This window comes from Pan paniscus, chromosome 19 (assembly GCF_029289425.2).
Source record: "Pan paniscus chromosome 19, NHGRI_mPanPan1-v2.0_pri, whole genome shotgun sequence".
Taxonomy (NCBI): domain Eukaryota; kingdom Metazoa; phylum Chordata; class Mammalia; order Primates; family Hominidae; genus Pan; species Pan paniscus.
Genome location: NC_073268.2, coordinates 11,467,730 through 11,486,897, shown reverse-complemented (window position 1 = coordinate 11,486,897; position 19,168 = coordinate 11,467,730). Strand labels below are relative to the sequence as shown.

General features: G+C 56.0%; 1 protein-coding gene across 2 annotated transcripts in view; it reads left to right on the top strand.

The window, feature by feature from the left end:
- CAMKK1 (calcium/calmodulin dependent protein kinase kinase 1) overlaps positions 1 to 16,479 on the top strand; it is a 32,127-nt gene extending 15,648 nt beyond the window's left edge. For both annotated transcript variants that reach the window (XM_034941308.3, XM_003810221.7), the window contains exons 10-16: positions 1,009 to 1,208; positions 3,971 to 4,024; positions 4,805 to 4,878; positions 7,235 to 7,322; positions 7,509 to 7,637; positions 11,161 to 11,264; positions 14,919 to 16,479. In XM_034941308.3, coding sequence (XP_034797199.1) covers positions 1,009 to 1,208; positions 3,971 to 4,024; positions 4,805 to 4,878; positions 7,235 to 7,322; positions 7,509 to 7,637; positions 11,161 to 11,264; positions 14,919 to 14,991 — 722 coding nt within the window. In that variant the 3' untranslated portion in view covers positions 14,992 to 16,479. The remainder of the gene's footprint in view (positions 1 to 1,008; positions 1,209 to 3,970; positions 4,025 to 4,804; positions 4,879 to 7,234; positions 7,323 to 7,508; positions 7,638 to 11,160; positions 11,265 to 14,918) is intronic.
- The last annotated feature ends 2,689 nt before the right edge of the window (positions 16,480 to 19,168 follow it).

Here is a 19,168-nt window from a genome sequence, read left to right as displayed (position 1 = left end):
GCTTGAGCCACCCGTCACTTCGTGGTGGTGCTGGGCCCAGAAAGCAGGGCAGGCCTCCAGCCTATTAGGTCATTTCTGATTTGGGATTCGTCCTACTACATGTGGCTGACCTTACACCCCAGCTGTGTCATCCTGCTTGTCCCAAGGCCTGGGGTGCCATCCATCTCTCTGAAACCCCATCAGCCCAGATCCCGAGGGCTGAGATGGTACCTCTGTAGGATAGCAGAGTCCCTACAATCTTACTCTCAGTCCCAGCAGCAGGGACATCTTTGCCTAGCCTGGGTGGGGGATGGAACTGGAGAAAGGTTTTGATTGGCTTTGGGCCTGCAGACGGCACTCACAGGGAAGGGGCAGAGCTAGCCTAGGAAGAACTCTGCTCCCAGCTGGGGGCGGTGGCTCATGCCTGTAATCCCAGCACTTTGGGAGGCCGAGGTGGGTGGATCACCTGAGGTCAGGAGTTCCAGACCAGCCTGACCAACATGGCGAAACCCTGTCTCTACTAAAAATACAAAAAGTAGCCAGGCGTGGTGGCAGACACCTGTAATCCCAACTACTCGGGAGGCTGAGGCAGGAGAATCTCTTGAACCTGGGAGGTGGAGGTTGCAGTGAGCCGAGATCACGCCATTACACTCCAGCCTGGGGGACAGAGTGAGACTCTGTCTCAAAAACAACAACAACAACAACAACAGCAACAACTCTCCTGCCCTAGTTTCCTCTGACCTCCCCACTCAGCAGCAGATCCCTTGTTTGTCATGGAGAGGGTGCTGGACCTGGAGTCCAAAGACTCCTAAGATTCCAGTCCTGGCTTTGCTGCTCACAGCCTGGGCTCAGCGTCTGCACCTGCGTGGAGCAGATGGCCCTGGCGTCCTCATCCCAGGTCGTCACCAGACGAAAGTGTGCATGGGCTGGGATGTCCCGGCTGGCATCCCTGGCTGGGCAAGGACGGGTGTGGGGTCCTGGCCAGCGGTGCCCAGGCCAGCGCTCGGCTCAAGCTCCCCTTCTCTGCAGTGCACTGCCAGAAGATCGTCCACAGGGACATCAAGCCATCCAACCTGCTCCTGGGGGATGATGGGCACGTGAAGATCGCCGACTTTGGCGTCAGCAACCAGTTTGAGGGGAACGACGCTCAGCTGTCCAGCACGGCGGGAACCCCAGCATTCATGGCCCCCGAGGCCATTTCTGATTCCGGCCAGAGCTTCAGTGGGAAGGTGACTCGCAGGCCCTGGGCCAGGCTGGGGTTCAAGTGGGGGGCGTAATAGCTTGCCGCAGTGGCCCAGTTTCTAACCTGAGGGTGCCAGGGTCTTTGTGTCTAGGGAGTGACATATTTGCCTCTTCCTTGGAGCCTGACAAACTCCACAACTTTGGCCTTCTCCTGTTTTCCAGCAAAGTGGTCCCAAATCTCCCTTGCAGATATTTACTGTTGGTTGCTCTCTGCTGGGTTCTGGACCAGACTGTGGAAGAGGCAGAGACAAAGAGAACCCTGTTTCCTGCCCTCTGGATGGTTTCGGGGGAAGTTGGGGGTCCCCGCAGATCTTGGGACATGGCAGGATTTGAACTGGCCCTTGAAGAATGGGGAGGATCTGAGCAGGACCTGGAACCTAGAGAATAAACCAGAGAACAGAAGGGCTCAGGGTGGGGGGCAGAGGGTAAAGGGCCTGGAAGTTTGGGCTTTCTCCTAAGTGACAGGAGCGTAGGCAAAGTTGTCTGAACAAGAGGTTACACGGTCTGGCGCAGTTCCCTGGGCACATGGCTGTTTCACCTGTGGAGTGCCAGCCACCCCACTGCCAGGGAGGCTGTGGGTGAGAGGCATTTGGACACGTGTGAGTATCCAGGAAAGAGGTCAGGAGGCCGGGCACAGTGGCTCATGCCTGTAATCCCAGTGCTTTGGGAGGCCAAGGTGGGTCTCTTAGGGCTAGGAATTTGAGATGAGCCTGGGCAACATAGCAAGACCCCATTTCTACAAAAAAAAAAATAAAAACATTAGACAGGTGTGGTAGTGCACACCTGTAGTCCCAGTTACTTGGGAGGCCGAGGTGGGAGGATCGCTTGAGTCCAGGAGTTGGGGGCTGTAGTGAGCTGTGATGGTGTCTAGCCTGAGTGACTGAGCGACACCTTGTCTCGAAGAAAGAAAGAAAGACGTTGGGGATGTTGATAAAGATTTTTTGAAATGTTTTATTCTGATATAATTCTAAATTTACAGAAAAGTTGGAAGAATAGTACAAAGAAATCCCCTATATCTTCTTACCCAGATTCACCAATTATTGACATTTTGTCCCACTGGCTTTTTCATCATCTTCCTTTTTTTTTGAGCCGGAGTCTCGCTCTGTCGCCCAGGCTGGAGTGCAGTGGCGCGATCTCAGCTCACTGCAAGCTCCACCTCCTGGGTTCACGCCATTCTCCTGCCTCAACCTCCCGAGTAGCTAGGACTACAGGCGCCCACCACCACGCCCAGCTAATTTTTTGTATTTTTTAGTAGAGACAGGGTTTCACCGTGTTAGCCAGGATGGTCTGGATCTCCTGACCTCGTGATCTGCCCACCTCGGCCTCCCAAAGTGCTGGGATTACAGGTGTGAGCCACCACGTCCAGCCAGAAATTAATCATTGATAAGACTTATATATAGGCCGGGCATGGTGGCTCATGCCTGTAATTCCAGCCCTTTGGGAGGCCAAGGTAGGTGGATCACCTGAGGTCAGGAGTTTGAGACCAGCCTGGCCAACGTGGTGAAACCCCGTCTCTACTAAAAAATACAAAAATTAGCCGGGCATGGTGGCAGGCACCTGTAATTCCAGCTACTTGGGAGGCCGAGGCAGGTGGATCACCTGAGGTCAGGAGTTTGAGACCAGCCTGGCCAATGTGGTGAAACCCTGTCTCTACTAAAAAATACAAAAATTAGCCGGGCATGGTGGCAGGCGCCAGTAATTCCAGCTACTTGGGAGGCTGAGGCAGGAGAATCGTTCGAACCCAGGAGGCAGAGGTTGCAGTGAGCTAAGATCGTGCTATTGCACTCTAGCCTGGGCGACAGAGTGAGACTCTGTCTGAAAAAAAAAAAAAAGACATACATAATCCACAGACCTTATTTAAATGTTATCAGTTGTCCTGATACTGTACTTCATAACTTCTTCTTTTTCTGGTCCCGGAATCCAATCCAGGGCCACTTGCCGCGTTCACCTTCTTGTCTGTGGTATCCTTTCATCTGGAAGAGGGCCTTGGCCTGCCGTTGTCTTTCCTGATCTTGACATTTTTGAAGACAACCAGCCTGTTATTTTGTAGAATGTTGTCAGTTTGCATTTGTCTGGTGTTCCCTGATTAGATTCAGATGATGCATCTGGGGCAGGAATATGTAGGTAGAGATCGAGAATCACTCATATAAGCGAGAAAGTGGATACCAGAAGAAGTGGCGTTCCGGAGCAGAAGGTAGAGAGAGCACACATTGGAGTCCAGGGCGCAGGGAGGCCCAGGGGTGTTTGGGAGCCCAGAGGAGTTGTTGCAGTGGCAGTGGATGAGGGCGTGAGAGGACAGGGCCTCTGTGTGGGCAGGGGCTGTTTGCAATATCAGGAAGAAGGTGGATTATGAGGAGAAGGGATGACTCCTTGAAGCCCGAGCTGGTTTAGTGAGCAGAAGTTCCATATATACCATCATTCCTGGGGTGCGTCTGTGGCACGGGAGCGGCCCGTGTGACCCTCTGGATGAAGGAGGTTTTGTACCTGTTGAGTTGGAAACGTACCTGGTTAGAGTCTTTCCCAAGGAAACCCAGAACCCCTGGAGGGTGGAGGCCTTGTTCTGGCCGCCCCTGTGTCCTCAGCACTCAGCACAGGGCCCAGCATCGGGCAAGTACCGCGGAGTGTTTGTCGAGTGAGTACATGACAGAGGAAAGAGGTTCCCTGCAGGCCTCTCCTGCAGCCCGCTGGAGCTGGGTGGGCAGAGGTGGCTGTGCCTGTTGGGGACTGATGTGAGCATGTTTCTTTCCAGGCCTTGGATGTATGGGCCACCGGGGTCACGTTGTACTGCTTTGTCTATGGGAAGGTGAGTGCCAGGGATGCCAGCAGAGCTGGGGCGGGTCCAGTGAGGTGGGCACGGGCGACGGATGCAGGCTCTTCCTTTTTGTCCTTAAGTGGCTTTTGAAAGAGCCCACTTGGCTCAGAGAAGGCTGAGAGAGAAGAGGCTTTTTCTATCTTTCTCTAGTCCCCTGCGGAGCGATTCTTGCGAAGGAGTCGCAGGACAGCAGACACCTGAGGGGAGGTGCCGACGGTGGTGTTGCCACCGCCCCAGCCAGAGTGCTCCCGTCCCTCTGTCCCTTGACGCCATTCACTTATTGAGCCATGTGTTCACTCCCTTGCTCATTTATTCGACAAATTGTCCTTCACCCCTACCCTGGCTGAGGCTGGACCCTGGGGACACCCAATGCTGACGTATCGGTGATCCCTGCCCGCAGGTGTGCCTGCTCTGGTGACCACACTAAGGGGCAGGGGGGACTTTCAGTGAACATGTTCCCAAGCTCCAGGCCCTGGGAGTGGAGGCCTGGCCACAGGTGGCAGTAATGGTGGTGGGTGCACCCAGCCTGGCCTGGCCTGGCCGCGGGTGGCGGTAACGGCGGTGGATGCACCCAGCCTCATTGTTCCCTCAGCAACTCATTCATTCAGTCAACATTTGTTGAACATTTGCAGTGTGAGTTGAGGTCCTTCTCATGTAATGGGAGCCCAGACCTGCCCCCTACCCCTGCCCCCACCAAGGGAAGGGGGTTGATCCCCTGGCACAGGTCGAGGCCCTGGACCCACATCCTTTGTCTGCCTCTCCACCCCACAGTGCCCATTCATCGACGATTTCATCCTGGCCCTCCACAGGAAGATCAAGAATGAGCCCGTGGTGTTTGCTGAGGAGTGAGTTGTCCACCCAGGGGAACAAGGGGGCTACCACCCGCTCCTGGTGTCTGAGTTTTAGCAGAGCTTTTGCCCTTTGAGGACCCCACCCCAGCCTGCAGATATGAAGGTGGCGGTGCTGTTCCCCGGGAGGGACCCCTGAATAGATGGACGGGAGGGACTGTGGAGCCAAGGGTCTCCGCAACGTCACTGTGTGGATGGGAACCCTGAGATCCAGGGTTGGCCAGGGATGACCACAGGCATCATTCACACCACTCCCTCACCGCAGGCCTGCCTGGGGTCAGTGGCGTCAGCCCCACCCAGCCCCTGGACCCAAGGGGAACTTCTCCTTCCCCCACTCGGGGTCAGGGAACTTCAAGATGCCAGTGTGTGCTCCCCATTTCACAGATGGAAAAGAGGATGCTCTGGAGGAGAGCAGTCAGGGGGCAGGGACTCAAGCCACTCTTCCTCCCCACTCTTCCCATTGTGACCGAGGTCTCTGAGCGTAGCAGGGATGTCGGGGAGGCCTCTTGCTCATGCGTGGTTCGCCTCATGACGGCCACCGTGGCAGCCACAGCCTGAGCTCCCAGGCTCCTCTTTTCAGCAGTGGATTTCAGGAGTGAAATGTAGGCCGGGTGCGGTGGCTCACGCCTGTAATCCCAGCACTTTGGGAGGCTGAGGTGGGCAGATCACCTGAGGTTAGGAGTTACAGACCAGCCTGGCCAACATGGTGAAACCCCATCTCTACTAAAAATAGAAAAAAAATTAGCCGGGCGTGGTGGTGGGCGCCTGTAGTCCCAGCTACTCGAGAGGCTGAGGCAGGAGAACGGCGTGAACCCAGGAGGCAGAGGTTGCAGTGAGCTGAGATCGTGCTACTGCACTCCAGCCTGGGCGACAGAGCGAGACTCTGTCTCAAAAAAAAAAAAAAAAAAACCAAAAAACAACAAACAAAAAAAGAAAATGAAACAGGACTTGTACTCAGCGACTCCTGCTCTCTTCTGCTTATTTCCTGTGTGGTCCCCAAGCCCTGCTGAGCCCTCGTCTTCCCTGTCTCTGGGCCTTGTTGCCACTTATACCCCTTGCCTCATTCAGGCCTCAGGCCCCTCCCCACACTTATCTAGCCACCTTCCCCCTGGTCTCGCTGCTGCTGGCCTCCCTCCAGTCCAGCCAACACATTCAGGCGGGGACAGCCCTGATAAAGCACAACAAATCTGCCTGCATCTCCTGCCTGAAGTTTGTCTGAAGCTTCTCAAAGCCACACCCTGGCGCTAGCATTCACACATCTCCGGGTTCTGCCACCCGCTCGTCTGGGGCCGCCTCACTCCCTTTCCCGAGCACCAGCCAGCTGGCTTCTGTCCATTTCCTCCTCGTCCTGTGATTGCCTTCCCTCCCGGCCTCCACAGTTGTACCCCTGGTGCCTCTCTTCCTGCTATACCCCCTGCTGAGGGGTGTCTTTCCCCTCAGCCCAGGAATTTTAAAAGGGATGAAGCATCTAAGACAACAGGGGGAACCGAAGTCAACAGTCCTGAGAGTGGGTTTCTGCTCCCCAGTCTTGGAAGGATGGGCTCCCCAAGACCACTGGTGGCAACGAAACCTGGGGTTTGGCTGGGCGTGGTGACTCACGCCTGTAATCCCAGCACTTTGGGAGGCCAAGGCAGGCGGATCACGAGGTCGGGAGATCAAGATCATCCTGGCTAACACGGTGAAACCCTGTCTCTACTAAAAATACAAAAAATTAGCTGGGCATGGTGGCGGGCACCTGTAGTCCCAGCTACTCAGGAGGCTGAGGCAGGAGAATGGCATGAACCTGGGAGGCGGAGCCTGCAGTGAGCCGAGATCGCGCCACTGCACTCCAGCCTGGGCCACAGAGCGAGACTCCATCTCAAAAAAAAAAGAACCCTGGGGTTTGGGCAGAGAGAGTTGGAGCTGATGTGGCGCTGAGGGGGCTGCTCCCTCCCATCTGAGTCTCCCATCTCTGCCTGCACTCTTCTGGCTGGCACTGTGCCAGCCTGCTAACCTCCCTGGGCCTCAGTTTCCTCCTCTGTCAAATGAGAGAGGATCTTCTCTGGGTGTAGAAAAGGACGAGGTGGTGAGTGGGTCTGAAGGCCCCTGGTGTCCCATAAAGCGACTCTCCTCACCATCTTTGCCACCCAGTGGGGTGTCCAGCACCCATGGAACTCTGTCTGTGCCTCTGTCCTGGAGGGAGACTTGACCTCCTGCTCAGGAAAGGCTCTCCAAGCCCTTGTTGTGAAATTCCCGCCTGCTGTCCGGAACTCAGTCTTCCCATCCGAGGGACGAGGGTTTCGGGAAGAGAGGTGGACAGGAAGGGGTCCTCATCAGCGGTCCCACCCTCCTCTCCTTCCTTCGCCCTCTCCAGGCCAGAAATCAGTGAGGAGCTCAAGGATCTGATCCTGAAGATGTTAGACAAGAATCCCGAGACGAGAATTGGGGTGCCAGACATCAAGGTCGGGGAACTGGGGGTCTTGGGCTGGGCTGGGACACAGAAAACAGGAGTCACTTTCCCTTTCTGGAGGGATCAACACCAGGATGCATGTGTGTTGGGTTTGAGTCTGTGGACTTTGGACCCCTCCAGGTGATTCTGGTAATGGCCTGACCTCTCCCCCCTCTCCCTGCCCTCCCGGCCCCGACAGTTGCACCCTTGGGTGACCAAGAACGGGGAGGAGCCCCTTCCTTCGGAGGAGGAGCACTGCAGCGTGGTGGAGGTGACAGAGGAGGAGGTTAAGAACTCAGTCAGGCTCATCCCCAGCTGGACCACGGTGGTAAGAGAGCTGGGGTAGACGCTCCCTTGTCCTGGAGGGCCTGGGGGACCTGAGCCTTGCTCTGTGCCTGGCTCCTTGGGGGGACAGAGGCCTGCCTGGCCAGCCAGCTGTGATCCTGGGCCACTGGAGCCGCCATTCTGCTGGAGGCCCATGGAGAAGGAGGTCTTGGGGTCGGGAGACCAGGAGGCTTGGTGAGGAGAGTGACTGATTTAAAGAAATAGCGGGCATGGGGCCGGGCGCGGTGGCTCACGCCTGTAATCCCAGCACTTTGGGAGGCCAAGGCGGGCAGATCACGAGGTCAGGAGATCGAGACCATCCTTGAAACCCCGTCTCTACTAAAAATATAGAAAATTAGCCGGGTGTGGTGGCAGGCGCGTGTAGTCCCAGCTACTCGGGAGGCTGAGGCAGGAGAATGGTGTGAACCCGGGAGGTGGAGTTTGCCGTGAGCCGAGATCGCGCCACTGCACTCCAGCCTGGGCCACAGAGTGAGACTGCGTCTCAAAAAAAAAAAAAAAAAGAAAAGAAAAGAAAGAAATACCAGGCGCAGTGGCTCACGCCTGGAATCCCAGCACTTTGGGAGGCCGAGGCGGGTGGATCACGAGGTCAGGAGATCGAGACCATCCTGGCTAATACGGCGAAACCCCATCTCTACTAAAAATACAAAAAAATTAGCCGGGCGCAGTGGTGGGCGCCTGTAGTCCCAGCTACTGGGGAGGCCGAGGCAGGAGAATTGCTTGAACCTGGGAGGTGGAGGTTGTAGTGAGCCAAGATCACGCCATTGCACTCCAGCCTGAGTGACAGAATAAGACTCCATCTCAAAAAAAAAAAAGAAAGAAATAGATGGCCCTTGCTCAGCGGCAGCAGTCACCGTGACTGGAAGAAGCATTTCATTCCATCCAGAGAGTTACTGAGCTTCCGTTCTCCAGGCACTGCACAAGGTGCCGAGGACAAGGCAGGGGAACGGCCTGGGCAGCCTTTGGATTGGAGGAGTGGCCCCAAAGCCCACGTATCAGTTAGGCGGCGCCTGCGTCTCCCCCAGAGCCCGCGTATCAATCAGGCAGTGCCTGTGTCTCCCCCAGATCCTGTGTATCAGTTAGACGGTGCCTGCATCTCCCCCAGTGCCCACGTATCAGTTAGACGGCGCCTGCTTCTCCCCCAGAGCCCACGTATCAGTTAGACGGGCCTGCGTCTCCCCCAGCGCCCGCGTATCAATCAGGCAGTGCCTGCGTCTCCCCCAGATTCTGTGTATCAGTTAGACGGTGCCTGCATCTCCCCCAGTGCCCACGTATCAGTTAGACGGCGCCTGCTTCTCCCCCAGAGCCCACGTATCAGTTAGACGGTGCCTGCATCTCCCCCAGCGCCCGCGTATCAATCAGGCAGTGCCTGCGTCTCCCCCAGATCCTGTGTATCAGTTAGACGGTGCCTGCATCTCCCCCAGTGCCCATGTATCAGTTAGACGGCGCCTGCTTCTCCCCCAGATCCTGTGTATCAGTTAGACGGCGCCTGCTTCTCCCCCAGAGCCCACGTATCAGTTAGACGGGCCTGCGTCTCCCCCAGATCCTGCGTATCCGTTAGACAGTGCCTGTGTCTCCCCCAGTGCCCGCTCACATTTCGGTTTTGCTCCTCTTCCTCTGCTCAGCTTCTGTGTTGGCACTTGGAAGTGATTCACATAGTCCCCCGTGGCCACCTGGGGCCACTGAGAGCCCTGCCCTGCCCCTGCCTGACAGTCAAGTGAGTCAGGGCAAGCACAAGGCCAGGAGGAGAGCCAGGGCCACTGCCGTTGGCGGGGCCTGGCCTTGCACTTTATCCCCCTCTGCAGGGTCCCGGCCCAGCTGGGACCAGCTGGCTCAATCCCTGCCCCCTATGCTTACTTGGCTCTGTGGGGTCCCTGGAACCAGGCAACTCCCACGGGGTCCCCATGACCACTTGCCTGGTCTTAGCCACCATTTCCTCTCTCCCAAACCACTGGAACAACCTCCCACGCTGTCCCTTGCTTCTACTCTCGCTCCCTGTCCCCCTGGTCAATGCTCAACTCAGCACACAGCCTGGTCCCAGTGGCATGAGTGTGTCACCTCCCAGCTCAGAGCCTGCTTCTCACTCGGGCTGCTGTGTCCCTCAGAATCGGGCCTCCAGCCTGTGCCCCACCACCCGCCCTGTTTTTCTGCGGGGCTCGTGCACCGTCCCGCCATCATGCACTCGGCTCTGGCCACGTGCCATGGAAGGGGCTGCCCCAGAGCCTTCAGACTTCGCTTCCCTCTGCCTGGGGAGTCCCACCCCCGATGGCCACGGGACTCGCTCCCTCACTTCCTTCGGCTTTTTACGCCAGGATCCCCTCCTAGAGAGAAGCGAGCCTTCCCTGACCCTGTAGCTTCAGCCTCCCCTGCTTCACACCTCATCGCCATTCCCTTGTTTTATTTTTTCCTTTCCACTTACTGACATACATAATTTACTGATTTTTCTTCTTTACTTATCGCCTGTCTCCCCCAACTAGAATATAAGCTGTATGATGGCTGGGCGCAGTGGCTCACGCCTGTAATCCCAGCACTTTGGGAGGCCAAGGCGGGAGGATCACTTGAGGTCAGGAGTTTGAGACCAGCCTGGCCAACATGCTGAAGCCCCGTCTCTTCTAAAAATACAAAAAATTAGCCGGGTGTGGTGGTGGATGCCTGTAATCCCAGCTATTCAGGAGACTGAGGTGGAAGGATCATTTGAAGCGGGGAGGCAGAGGTTGCTGTGAGCCGAGATTGTGCCACTGCACTCCAGCCCTGGGCAACAAGAGCAAAACTCCGTCTGAAAAAAAAAAAAGGCTATATGGCAATATGAGGGCAAGAATTCTGGCCTCAGTGTGGCCCCAGGGCCTAGAGTAGTGGCCAGTACACAGTAGGCAGCCAGTGGTGACCAGTGTTGACAGGATGGATGGAGACAAGCGAGGGAGTGAAGGGATTGGCAAGTGTGCCGCTGCCTCTCTGCATGCGTGTGAGTCGGCGTGTCTGTGGGCACGGCATGGAACCGTCCTTGTCACGGAGGAGGGACAAAGGCAGACAGCCAGGCTGCGGCAGCTGTTCCCCTCCTGGCAGCCCCACTGGCTGGGCCACCGGCTGCGGCTCAGCCGCTTCCCGGGCCGCCCTGCAGTAGCATCTTGGCATCTTCTCGGCGGCCGGAAGGCGGGAAGGATGGCACAGCATCCCTCCATGGCATTGCTGCCGTAGCGAGAAGGTATCTTCTAATGGACTCCCACTTCCAGCCCTGGCCCTCCCCACTCTTTCAGCCTGGCCTTGTGGACCCTTCATGGGCTGGTCCCGGCCCCCTCCTCATGCACCAGCGGCACCCGGCTCCTCACCATTCCAGGAATATGCCCCCAGCTGCCGGCGCCCTGTGTTCTTGCCCCTGCCATTTCATGCTGTGCTGATTGAGATGGGACCCGCACTGCGGCCCCCTTGGCAGCTGCTCTCGGAATCGGAGCAGAGGCTGCGTGTCTGGGAGCCTGGGACCTGTGCTCCTCACGCTGCCTTGTCCTCCTCAGATCCTGGTGAAGTCCATGCTGAGGAAGCGTTCCTTTGGGAACCCGTTTGAGCCCCAAGCACGGAGGGAAGAGCGATCCATGTCTGCTCCAGGAAACTTACTGGTGTAAGTACTGGTGGGCCGGGGACTGCCGGGCACTCCCTGGAGTTGGGTGGGGAGGTCTGAGGCCCATCCTCCCATTCTCACTGTCGTTGGGCCAAGGCCAGAGCCTGGGGACTTGGCCAGGTCTCGGTGTTGGCCCCATTTGCATCTCTGTCCCCAAGGTTAGTCGGGGCTAGAAGGGACCTTTTGGGCCCAGCTCTTGCTTCATTCCTGGGGCCAGCATCCCTCACACACACACTTCCAGGGATGAGGAGCTCACGCAGCCCCTCCGTGGGACAGGAAGACCCTTCTTCCATGCAGCTTGATGTCACTCTCTCACAGGGTCCAGCCCCTCTGGGGCTTCAAATCTGTGGCCCCTTGGCAGCCTGGCAGAGGTTTGCAGACAGGCTGATGTTCGCTTCCTGTAGGAGGCTGGCGGGCTGTGGAGGAGGGGTGCTGGCCCCTCTGCCTGGCCCTGGGGACTGTTGGCTGCTCTCCCAAGTGGCCCAGGCTGCCTGCAGCCATTGCTGGGGCTCTGCGCCCAGTCAGCACTTTGTGAGTGCTTGTCCAGTGAGTAAGCAGGGACAGGCTGGCCGGTGGACCACGGGAGAGGAACCCGCATTGGCCGAGGGCTCCCTATGGTGAGCCACGCCTGTGGGTTCACCACCTCCTAGGAGGGTCCAGAAAAGCAGCTCCCCAAGCCTGTGCACCTCGTCCTCAGCAGGTCCACCTTCTTCCACTATAATAAAAGCCAGTCTGGGATGCTAATAAGGCCTGTGCTGGAGTTTGTACACAAACCTGCAGAGAGAAAACCGGTGGGGTCCTGAACCACAGCGTGGTCCTGGGACAGCCACTGCCTTCCTCTGGCCCCGGAGGGAAGCTTTGGGGAAGGGGCTGGTGGGAGTTTTTTGCCCCACCCCGGCCTGCTCTGTGTGGAAGGCGCACTCCCCAGAGGGGTGAGTGCCAGGCGCTGTCCGGGTGCCTTGGCTTCACGCTGTCACCAGGCCTGTCCGGGACTACCATGTTGGTTTTCCGTGAGGCCTCCCTCTCATAAGAGGGCCCTTCAGAAGGGTCGGGACCCCTCGTAGTGGACAAGCTGACATCTGCTCCCTGCTGGAGGTCGCTTGCACCCAGGGAGAGCCTCATAATGAGGTGGGGGGCCTGGGAGAGGCCTGGAGGTCCCAACTGCAGCTTTTCTGTCATCTCTTCAGGGAGGTGGTTGCGGTTGGGGGAGGATTCTCTGAGCTCATCCAGGAATGTAGGCCCCTGATGCTGGAATTGTGCTTAGTGTAGGGGGAGAGGGGGCATATATAATTTGACGTCCAAATGGGGACATTTTTGAGAGTGAAAGGGGAAGCCATTAATAATTATGCCAGCACGGCCGGGCGCGGTGTCTCACGCCTGTAATCCCAGCACTTTGGGAGGCCGAGGCGGGTGGATCACAGGGTCAGGAGATCGAGACCATCCTGGCTAACATGGTGAAACCCCGTCTCTACTAAAAATACAAAAAATCAGCTGGGCGTGGTGGTGGGCACCTGGAGTCCCAGCTACTCAGGAGGCTGAGGCAGGAGAATGGTGTGAACCCGGGAGGCAGAGCTTGCAGTGAGCCAAGGTCACGCCACTGCACTCCAGCCTGGGCGACAGAGTGAGACTCCGTCTCAAAAAATAATTATTATTATGCCAGCACGGTGGCTCATGCCTATAATCCCAGCACTTTGGGAGGCCAAGGCAGGATTGCTTGAGGCCAGGAGTTCAAGACCAGCCTGGGCAACATAGCAAGACCCCATCTCTAAAAAAAAAAAAATTAGCTGGGCGTGGTGGTGGGTGCCTGTAGTCCCAGCTACTCAGGAGGCTGAGGTGGGAGGATTGCTTGAGTCTGGGAGGTGGAGGTTGCGGTGAGCTGAGACTGCACCACTGTACTCCAGCCTGGGTGACAGAGCCAGACCCTGTCTCAAAAAAAAAAGAAAAACAAAAAAATAATAATTATGCCAGGACAGCAGGTGGACGGACACCTGGTCCTTCTGACTCAGAGCCTGTGGTCCAGCACCCCCTAGTGGCGGAACAAGCCAGACACAGGATAAGGATACATTTAGTGCCTAGTTTGTACCTGGCAAACAGAGTGACAAGATTGGGCTTAATACTTTCCAGCTATAAAATTCTAGAATTCTGTGACCCAAGTTTAATTTGGGGTAGTGCTTTTTTTAAAAAAAATAGAGATGGAGTCTTGCCATGTTGCCCAGGCTGGACTTAAACTTCTGGCCTCAAGCCATTTGCCCACCTTGGCCTCCGAAAGTGCTAGGTGATTACAGGCATGAGCCACCACACCCAGCCTCCACGTTTAACTTTGAAAGAAGATTTTACCTCATCATCAAGTCCCAATATTTATCCTTGATAGACTGTTTTGGTTTTTTGTTTGTTTGTTTGTTTGTTTTGAGATGGAGTTTCACTCTTGTTGCCCAGGCTGGAGTACAATGGCGCAAACTCAACTCACTGCAATCTCCGCCTCTCACATTCAAGCAGTTCTCTTGCCTCAGCCTCCCAAGTAGCTGGGATTACAGGTGCATGCCACCACCACACCGGCTAATTTTTGTATTTTTATTAGAGACAGGATTTCACCATTTTGGCCAGGCTGGTCTCAAACTCCTGACCTCAGGTAATCTGCCCACCTCAGCCTCCCAAAGTGCTGGGATTACAGGCGTGAGCCACTGTGCCCGGCCATAGAGTTTTTTATACTTTGGGATAATTGTAGAAACTCAGTAGTAGAGTTAAGTGGAGTTGGTCCTTTTTAAAGATATCAAAACCCATTTACTGGTTATTTTAAAAAGAGACATTTTGGGAGGAAAATTAGATATAGAAATCTGTTGAATATGTGACAGAATCCCAAGACTGATAGATGGACTCTGCCCTGTGAACAAGGCAAAGAAAAATGCAAAATGAAAGCCTCTCTACCCAGATCTGCTGGGGGCTGACTGAGGTCAACACAGAAGGCCCTCAGGCCGGGCACGGTGGCTCACGCTTGTAATCCCAACACTTTAGGAGGCTGAGGTGGATGGATCACTTGAGCCCAGGAGTTTGAGACCAGCCTGGGCAACATGGTGAAACCCTGTTTTTATAGAGATAAAAAAATACAAAAATTAGCTGGGCGTGGTGGCATGTGCCTGTAGTCTCAGCTACTCCGGAGGCTGAGGTGGGAGGATCGCTTGAGCCTGGAAGGCAGAGGTTGCAGTGAGCTGAGATTGCACCACTGCACTGCAGCCTGCACAACAGAGCGAGACGCGGTCTCAAAACAACAACAAAACCACACACACAGAGAGAAGGCCCTTGATTAGGCTGATAGTTGGAGGATGTAGGGAAGTCAGCTGGGTCAGACCGTGAGCAGCTCCAGAGGCCGTGCTGGGAGGTTTAGACTTCATCTCTGGTCAATGGGGGGTCACGGAGGCGTTGCGGGCTGAGACTGGGGGCTGGGAGACCGGCAAGGAGCAACTGCCATGATGTAGGGAGGCCAGAGGGAGGCCAAGCTTGGGGCAGTGGGTGAAGGGGGCTTTGAGAGATTGTGGGATTCAGATTCCTGTGTGTGTGTGAGGGAGAGTGTCTCCCTGAGTGCATATGAGGGAGAGTGTCTCCCTGAGTGCATATTCTGACCCTGAGGTCCCTCTGTCCCTGGTGTCCCCTGAACAGGAAAGAAGGGTTTGGCGAAGGGGGCAAGAGCCCAGAGCTCCCCGGCGTCCAGGAAGACGAGGCTGCATCCTGAGCCCCTGCATGCACCCAGGGCCACCCGGCAGCACACTCATCCCGCGCCTCCAGAGGTCCACCGCCCTCATGCAACAGCCGCCCCCGCGGGCAGGGGGCTGGGGACTGCAGCCCCACTCCCGCCCCTCCCCCATCGTGCTGCATGACCTCCACGCACGCACGTCCAGGGACAGACTGGAATGTATGTCATTTGGGGTCTTGGGGGCAGGGCTCCCACGAAGCCATCCTCCTCTTCTTGGCCCTCCTTGGCCTGACCCATTCTGTGGGGAAACCGGGTGCCCATGGAGCCTCAGAAATGCCACCCGGCTGGTTGGCATGGCCCGGGGCAGGAGGCAGAGGCAGGAGACCAAGATGGCAGGTGGAGGCCTGGCTTACCACAACGGAAGAGACCTCCCGCTGGGGCCGGGCAGGCCTGGCTCAGCTGCCACAGGCATATGGTGGAGAGGGGGGTACCCTGCCCACCTTGGGGTGGTGGCACCAGAGCTCTTGTCTACTCAGACGCTGGTATGGGGGCTCGGACCCCTCACTGGGGACAGGGCCAGTGTTGGAGAATTCTGATTCCTTTTTTGTTGTCTTTTACTTTTGTTTTTAACCTGGGGGTTCGGGGAGAGGCCCTGCTTGGGAACATCTCACGAGCTTTCCTACAGCTTCCGTGGTTCCCAGCACAGCCCACGATTATTTGGCAGCCAAGTGGATGGAACTAACTTTCCTGGACTGTGTTTCGCATTCGGCGTTATCTGGAAAGTGGACTGAACGGAATCAAGCTCTGAGCAGAGGCCTGAAGCGGAAGCACCACATCGTCCCTGCCCATCTCACTCTCTCCCTGGATGATGCCCCCAGAGCTGAGGCTGGAGAAGACACCAGGGCTGACTTTGACCGAGGGCCATGGACGCGACAGGCCTGTGGCCTTGCGCATGCTGAAATAACTGGAACCCAGCCTCTCCTCCTACACCGGCCTACCCATCTGGGCCCAAGAGCTGCACTCACACTCCTACAACGAAGGACAAACTGTCCAGGTCGGAGGGATCACAAGACACAGAACCTGGAGGGGTGTGCACGCCGGCAGGTGGCCTCTGCGGCAATTGCCTCACCCTGAGGATATCAGCAGTCAGCCTGCTCAGAGCGGGGGTGCTGGAGCGCGTGCAGACACAGCTCTTCCGGAGCAGCCTTCACCTTCTCTCTGGGATCAGTGTCCGGCTGGCCGACGTGGCATTTGCTGACCGAATGCTCATAGAGGTTGACCCCCACAGGGTCACGCAGGACTCGGACACTGCCCTGGAAACATGGATGGACAAGGGCTTTTGGCCACAGGTGTTGGTGTCCTGTTGGAGGAGGGCTTGTTTGGAGAAGGGAGGCTGGCTGGGGGAGAAACCCGGATCCCGCTGCATCTCCGCGCCTGTGGGTGCATGTCGCGTGCTCATCTGTTGCACACAGCTCACTCGTATGTCCTGCACTGGTACATGCATCTGTAATACAGTTTCTACATCTATTTAAGGCTAGGAGCCGAATATGCCCCATTGTCAGTGGGTCCACGTTTCTCCCCGGCTCCTCTGGGCTAAGGCAGTGTGGCCCGAGGCTTAAAAAGTTACTCGGTACTGTTTTTAAGAACACTTTTATAGAGTTAGTGGAAGGCAAGTTAAGAGCCAATCACTGATCCCCAAGTGTTTCTTGAGCATCTGGTTTGTGGGGACCACGTTGATCGGACCCACCCTTGGAAAGCTCAGGGGTGGGCCCAGGTGGGATTCTCACCCTGTCACTGAGGGTTTTGGTTGGCATCGTTGTTTTTGAATGTAGCACAAGCGATGAGCAAACTCTATAAGAGTGTTTTAAAAATTAACTTCCCAGGAAGTGAGTTAAAAACAATAAAAGCCCTTTCTTGAGTTAAAAAGAAAAAAAAAAAAGGCTTGTGCGTACATTTTCTGCATCTGGATATACGTTCTTTCTCAGCAGCTGGAACAGCTGGCTTTGTTGAATTTTCTGGAAGCGTCTGAGGCACCCTAAGTCCCTGAGCAGGACAGTGGTGAGAGGTGCTCTTGGCGGAGGGAGGGAGAGGGAAGGGCTGGCTCAGGAGGTGACGGGGCTGCAGTCCAGGGTACAGCTGAGGCTCCTGGGCGGGTCCGTGGCCACTCCTTGGGAAGAACTGCCTGTTTTACAGGGGCTCAGGAGGCCAAGGTCTGGTCCGTGTAGGAGCCATAGCTGCTGCTTTTGGGGCAGAGGTCCCTATGGTGTCACAGGAGTGCCTGTGACACCAGCCCAGTGACCTCCCATCCCCGCTTAGCCTTGGACACTGGTACAGACTTTTGGGACCCCACACCTCTGTTCCCATGGTACAGCCCTCCAGGGCAGCGACGAAAAGAGTCATCCTTAAGGTCACACAGCCCTGAGCTTGAATCCAAGCTTTGCTACCTAAAAATTGTGTGACCTTTGGCAGGTCATTGGAGGAGCCTCAGTTCCCTTATTGATTTAATGGGAATGTTCCCGTGGGGTTTTTTGTTTGTTTGTTTGAGATTTTTTGAGACTTGCTCTGTCACCCAGGCTGGAGTGCAATGGCAAGATCTCGGCTCATTGCAACCTCTTCCTCCTGGGTTCAAGCGATTCTCCTGCCTCAGCCTCCCAAGTAGCTGGGACTACAGGTGCCCGCCACCATGCCCCAGCTAATTTTTTGTATTTTTAGTAGAGACGGGGTTTCACTATGTTGGCCAGGCTGGTCTTGAACTCCTGACCTCAGGTGATCTGCCCACCTCGGCCTCCCAAAGTGCTGGAATTACAGGCATGAGCCACCGCACCCACCTCCCATGGAGTTTGAATGCAAAAAATGCAAACGTTTTCGTCTGCTCTCACACCACAACAGTGAACACAGAAGACTTCTGTGACCGGCTGGGCGCGGTGGCTCACGCCTGTAATCCCAGCACTTTGGGAGGCTGAGGAAGGCGGATCATGAGGTCAGGAGATCGAGACCATCCTGGCTGACACGGTGAAACCCCGTCTCTACTAAAAATACAAAAAATTAGCCGGGCACCTGTGGTCCCAGCTACTCAGGAGACTGAGGCAGGAGAATGGCGTGAACCCGGGAGGTGGAGGTTGCAGTGAGCTGAGATTGCGCCACTGCACTCCAGCCTAGGTGACAGAGCAAGACTCCATCTCAAAAAAAAAAAAAAAAGACTTCTGTGACCAACCATGTGGAGTCCCCCCCACCCCCATATCCCTTCTGCAGCAGACCCCAGCCAGGTGTCTTCTAACTCAATTCCGACACTGTCTGCTTGGAAACAGTATCGGATCCCACAGGTTGAGGACACAAGCCTACAAGACAGTCCCTCAGTCAGACACCAGTCATGAGTCCCAGCCTCTGGAGTTTCTGTCCCACCGGCTTCAAGTTGGGGTTCCCACAACCCTCTCTTTGGGTTTGATTAATTTGCTGGAGCGGCTCACAGAACTCACGGAAACACGTTTACCGGTTTATTATAAAGGATTTGGCAAAGGATACAGATGAGGGGAGATGCACAGGGCAAAGGACGGGGGAGGGGTGGAGAGCTTCCATGTCCCCCCAGGATGCCACCCTCCAGGGACCTCCATGTGTTCAGCTCTCTGGAAGCTCCTCAAACCTTGTCCTTTTGGGGTTTTTGTGGAGGTTTCAATACCTAGGTATGATTGATTAAATCATTAGCCATTGGTGATCACCTTAACCTTCAGCCTCTCTCTCCTCCCCAGAGGTAGGGGATGGGCCTGACAGTCCCAACCCCCTAATCCTGCCTGGGTCTTTCTGGTGACCAGACCCCATCCTGAAGCCACCTAGGGGCTGCCAGCCACCAGTCAATTCGTTAGCAAAGAAAAAGCTATCCCTGGCCTGGCGTGGTGGCTCACGCCTGTAATCCCAGCACTTTGGGAGGCCGAGGCGGGGTGGATCACGAGGTCAGGAGATCGAGACCATCCTGGCTAACACGGTGAAACCTTGTCTCTACTAAAAATACAAAAAATTAGCCAGGCACGGTGGCGGGCGCCCGTAGTCCCAGCTACTCGGGAGGCTGAGGCAGGAGAATGGCGTGAACCCGGGAGGCGGAGCTTGCAGTGAGCTGAGATCGTGCCACTGCACTCCGGCCTAGGCGAAAGAGTGAGACTCTGTCTCAAAAAAAAAAAAAGGGAAAAAGCTATCCCTTTGGAGATTCTCAGGATTTCAGGAG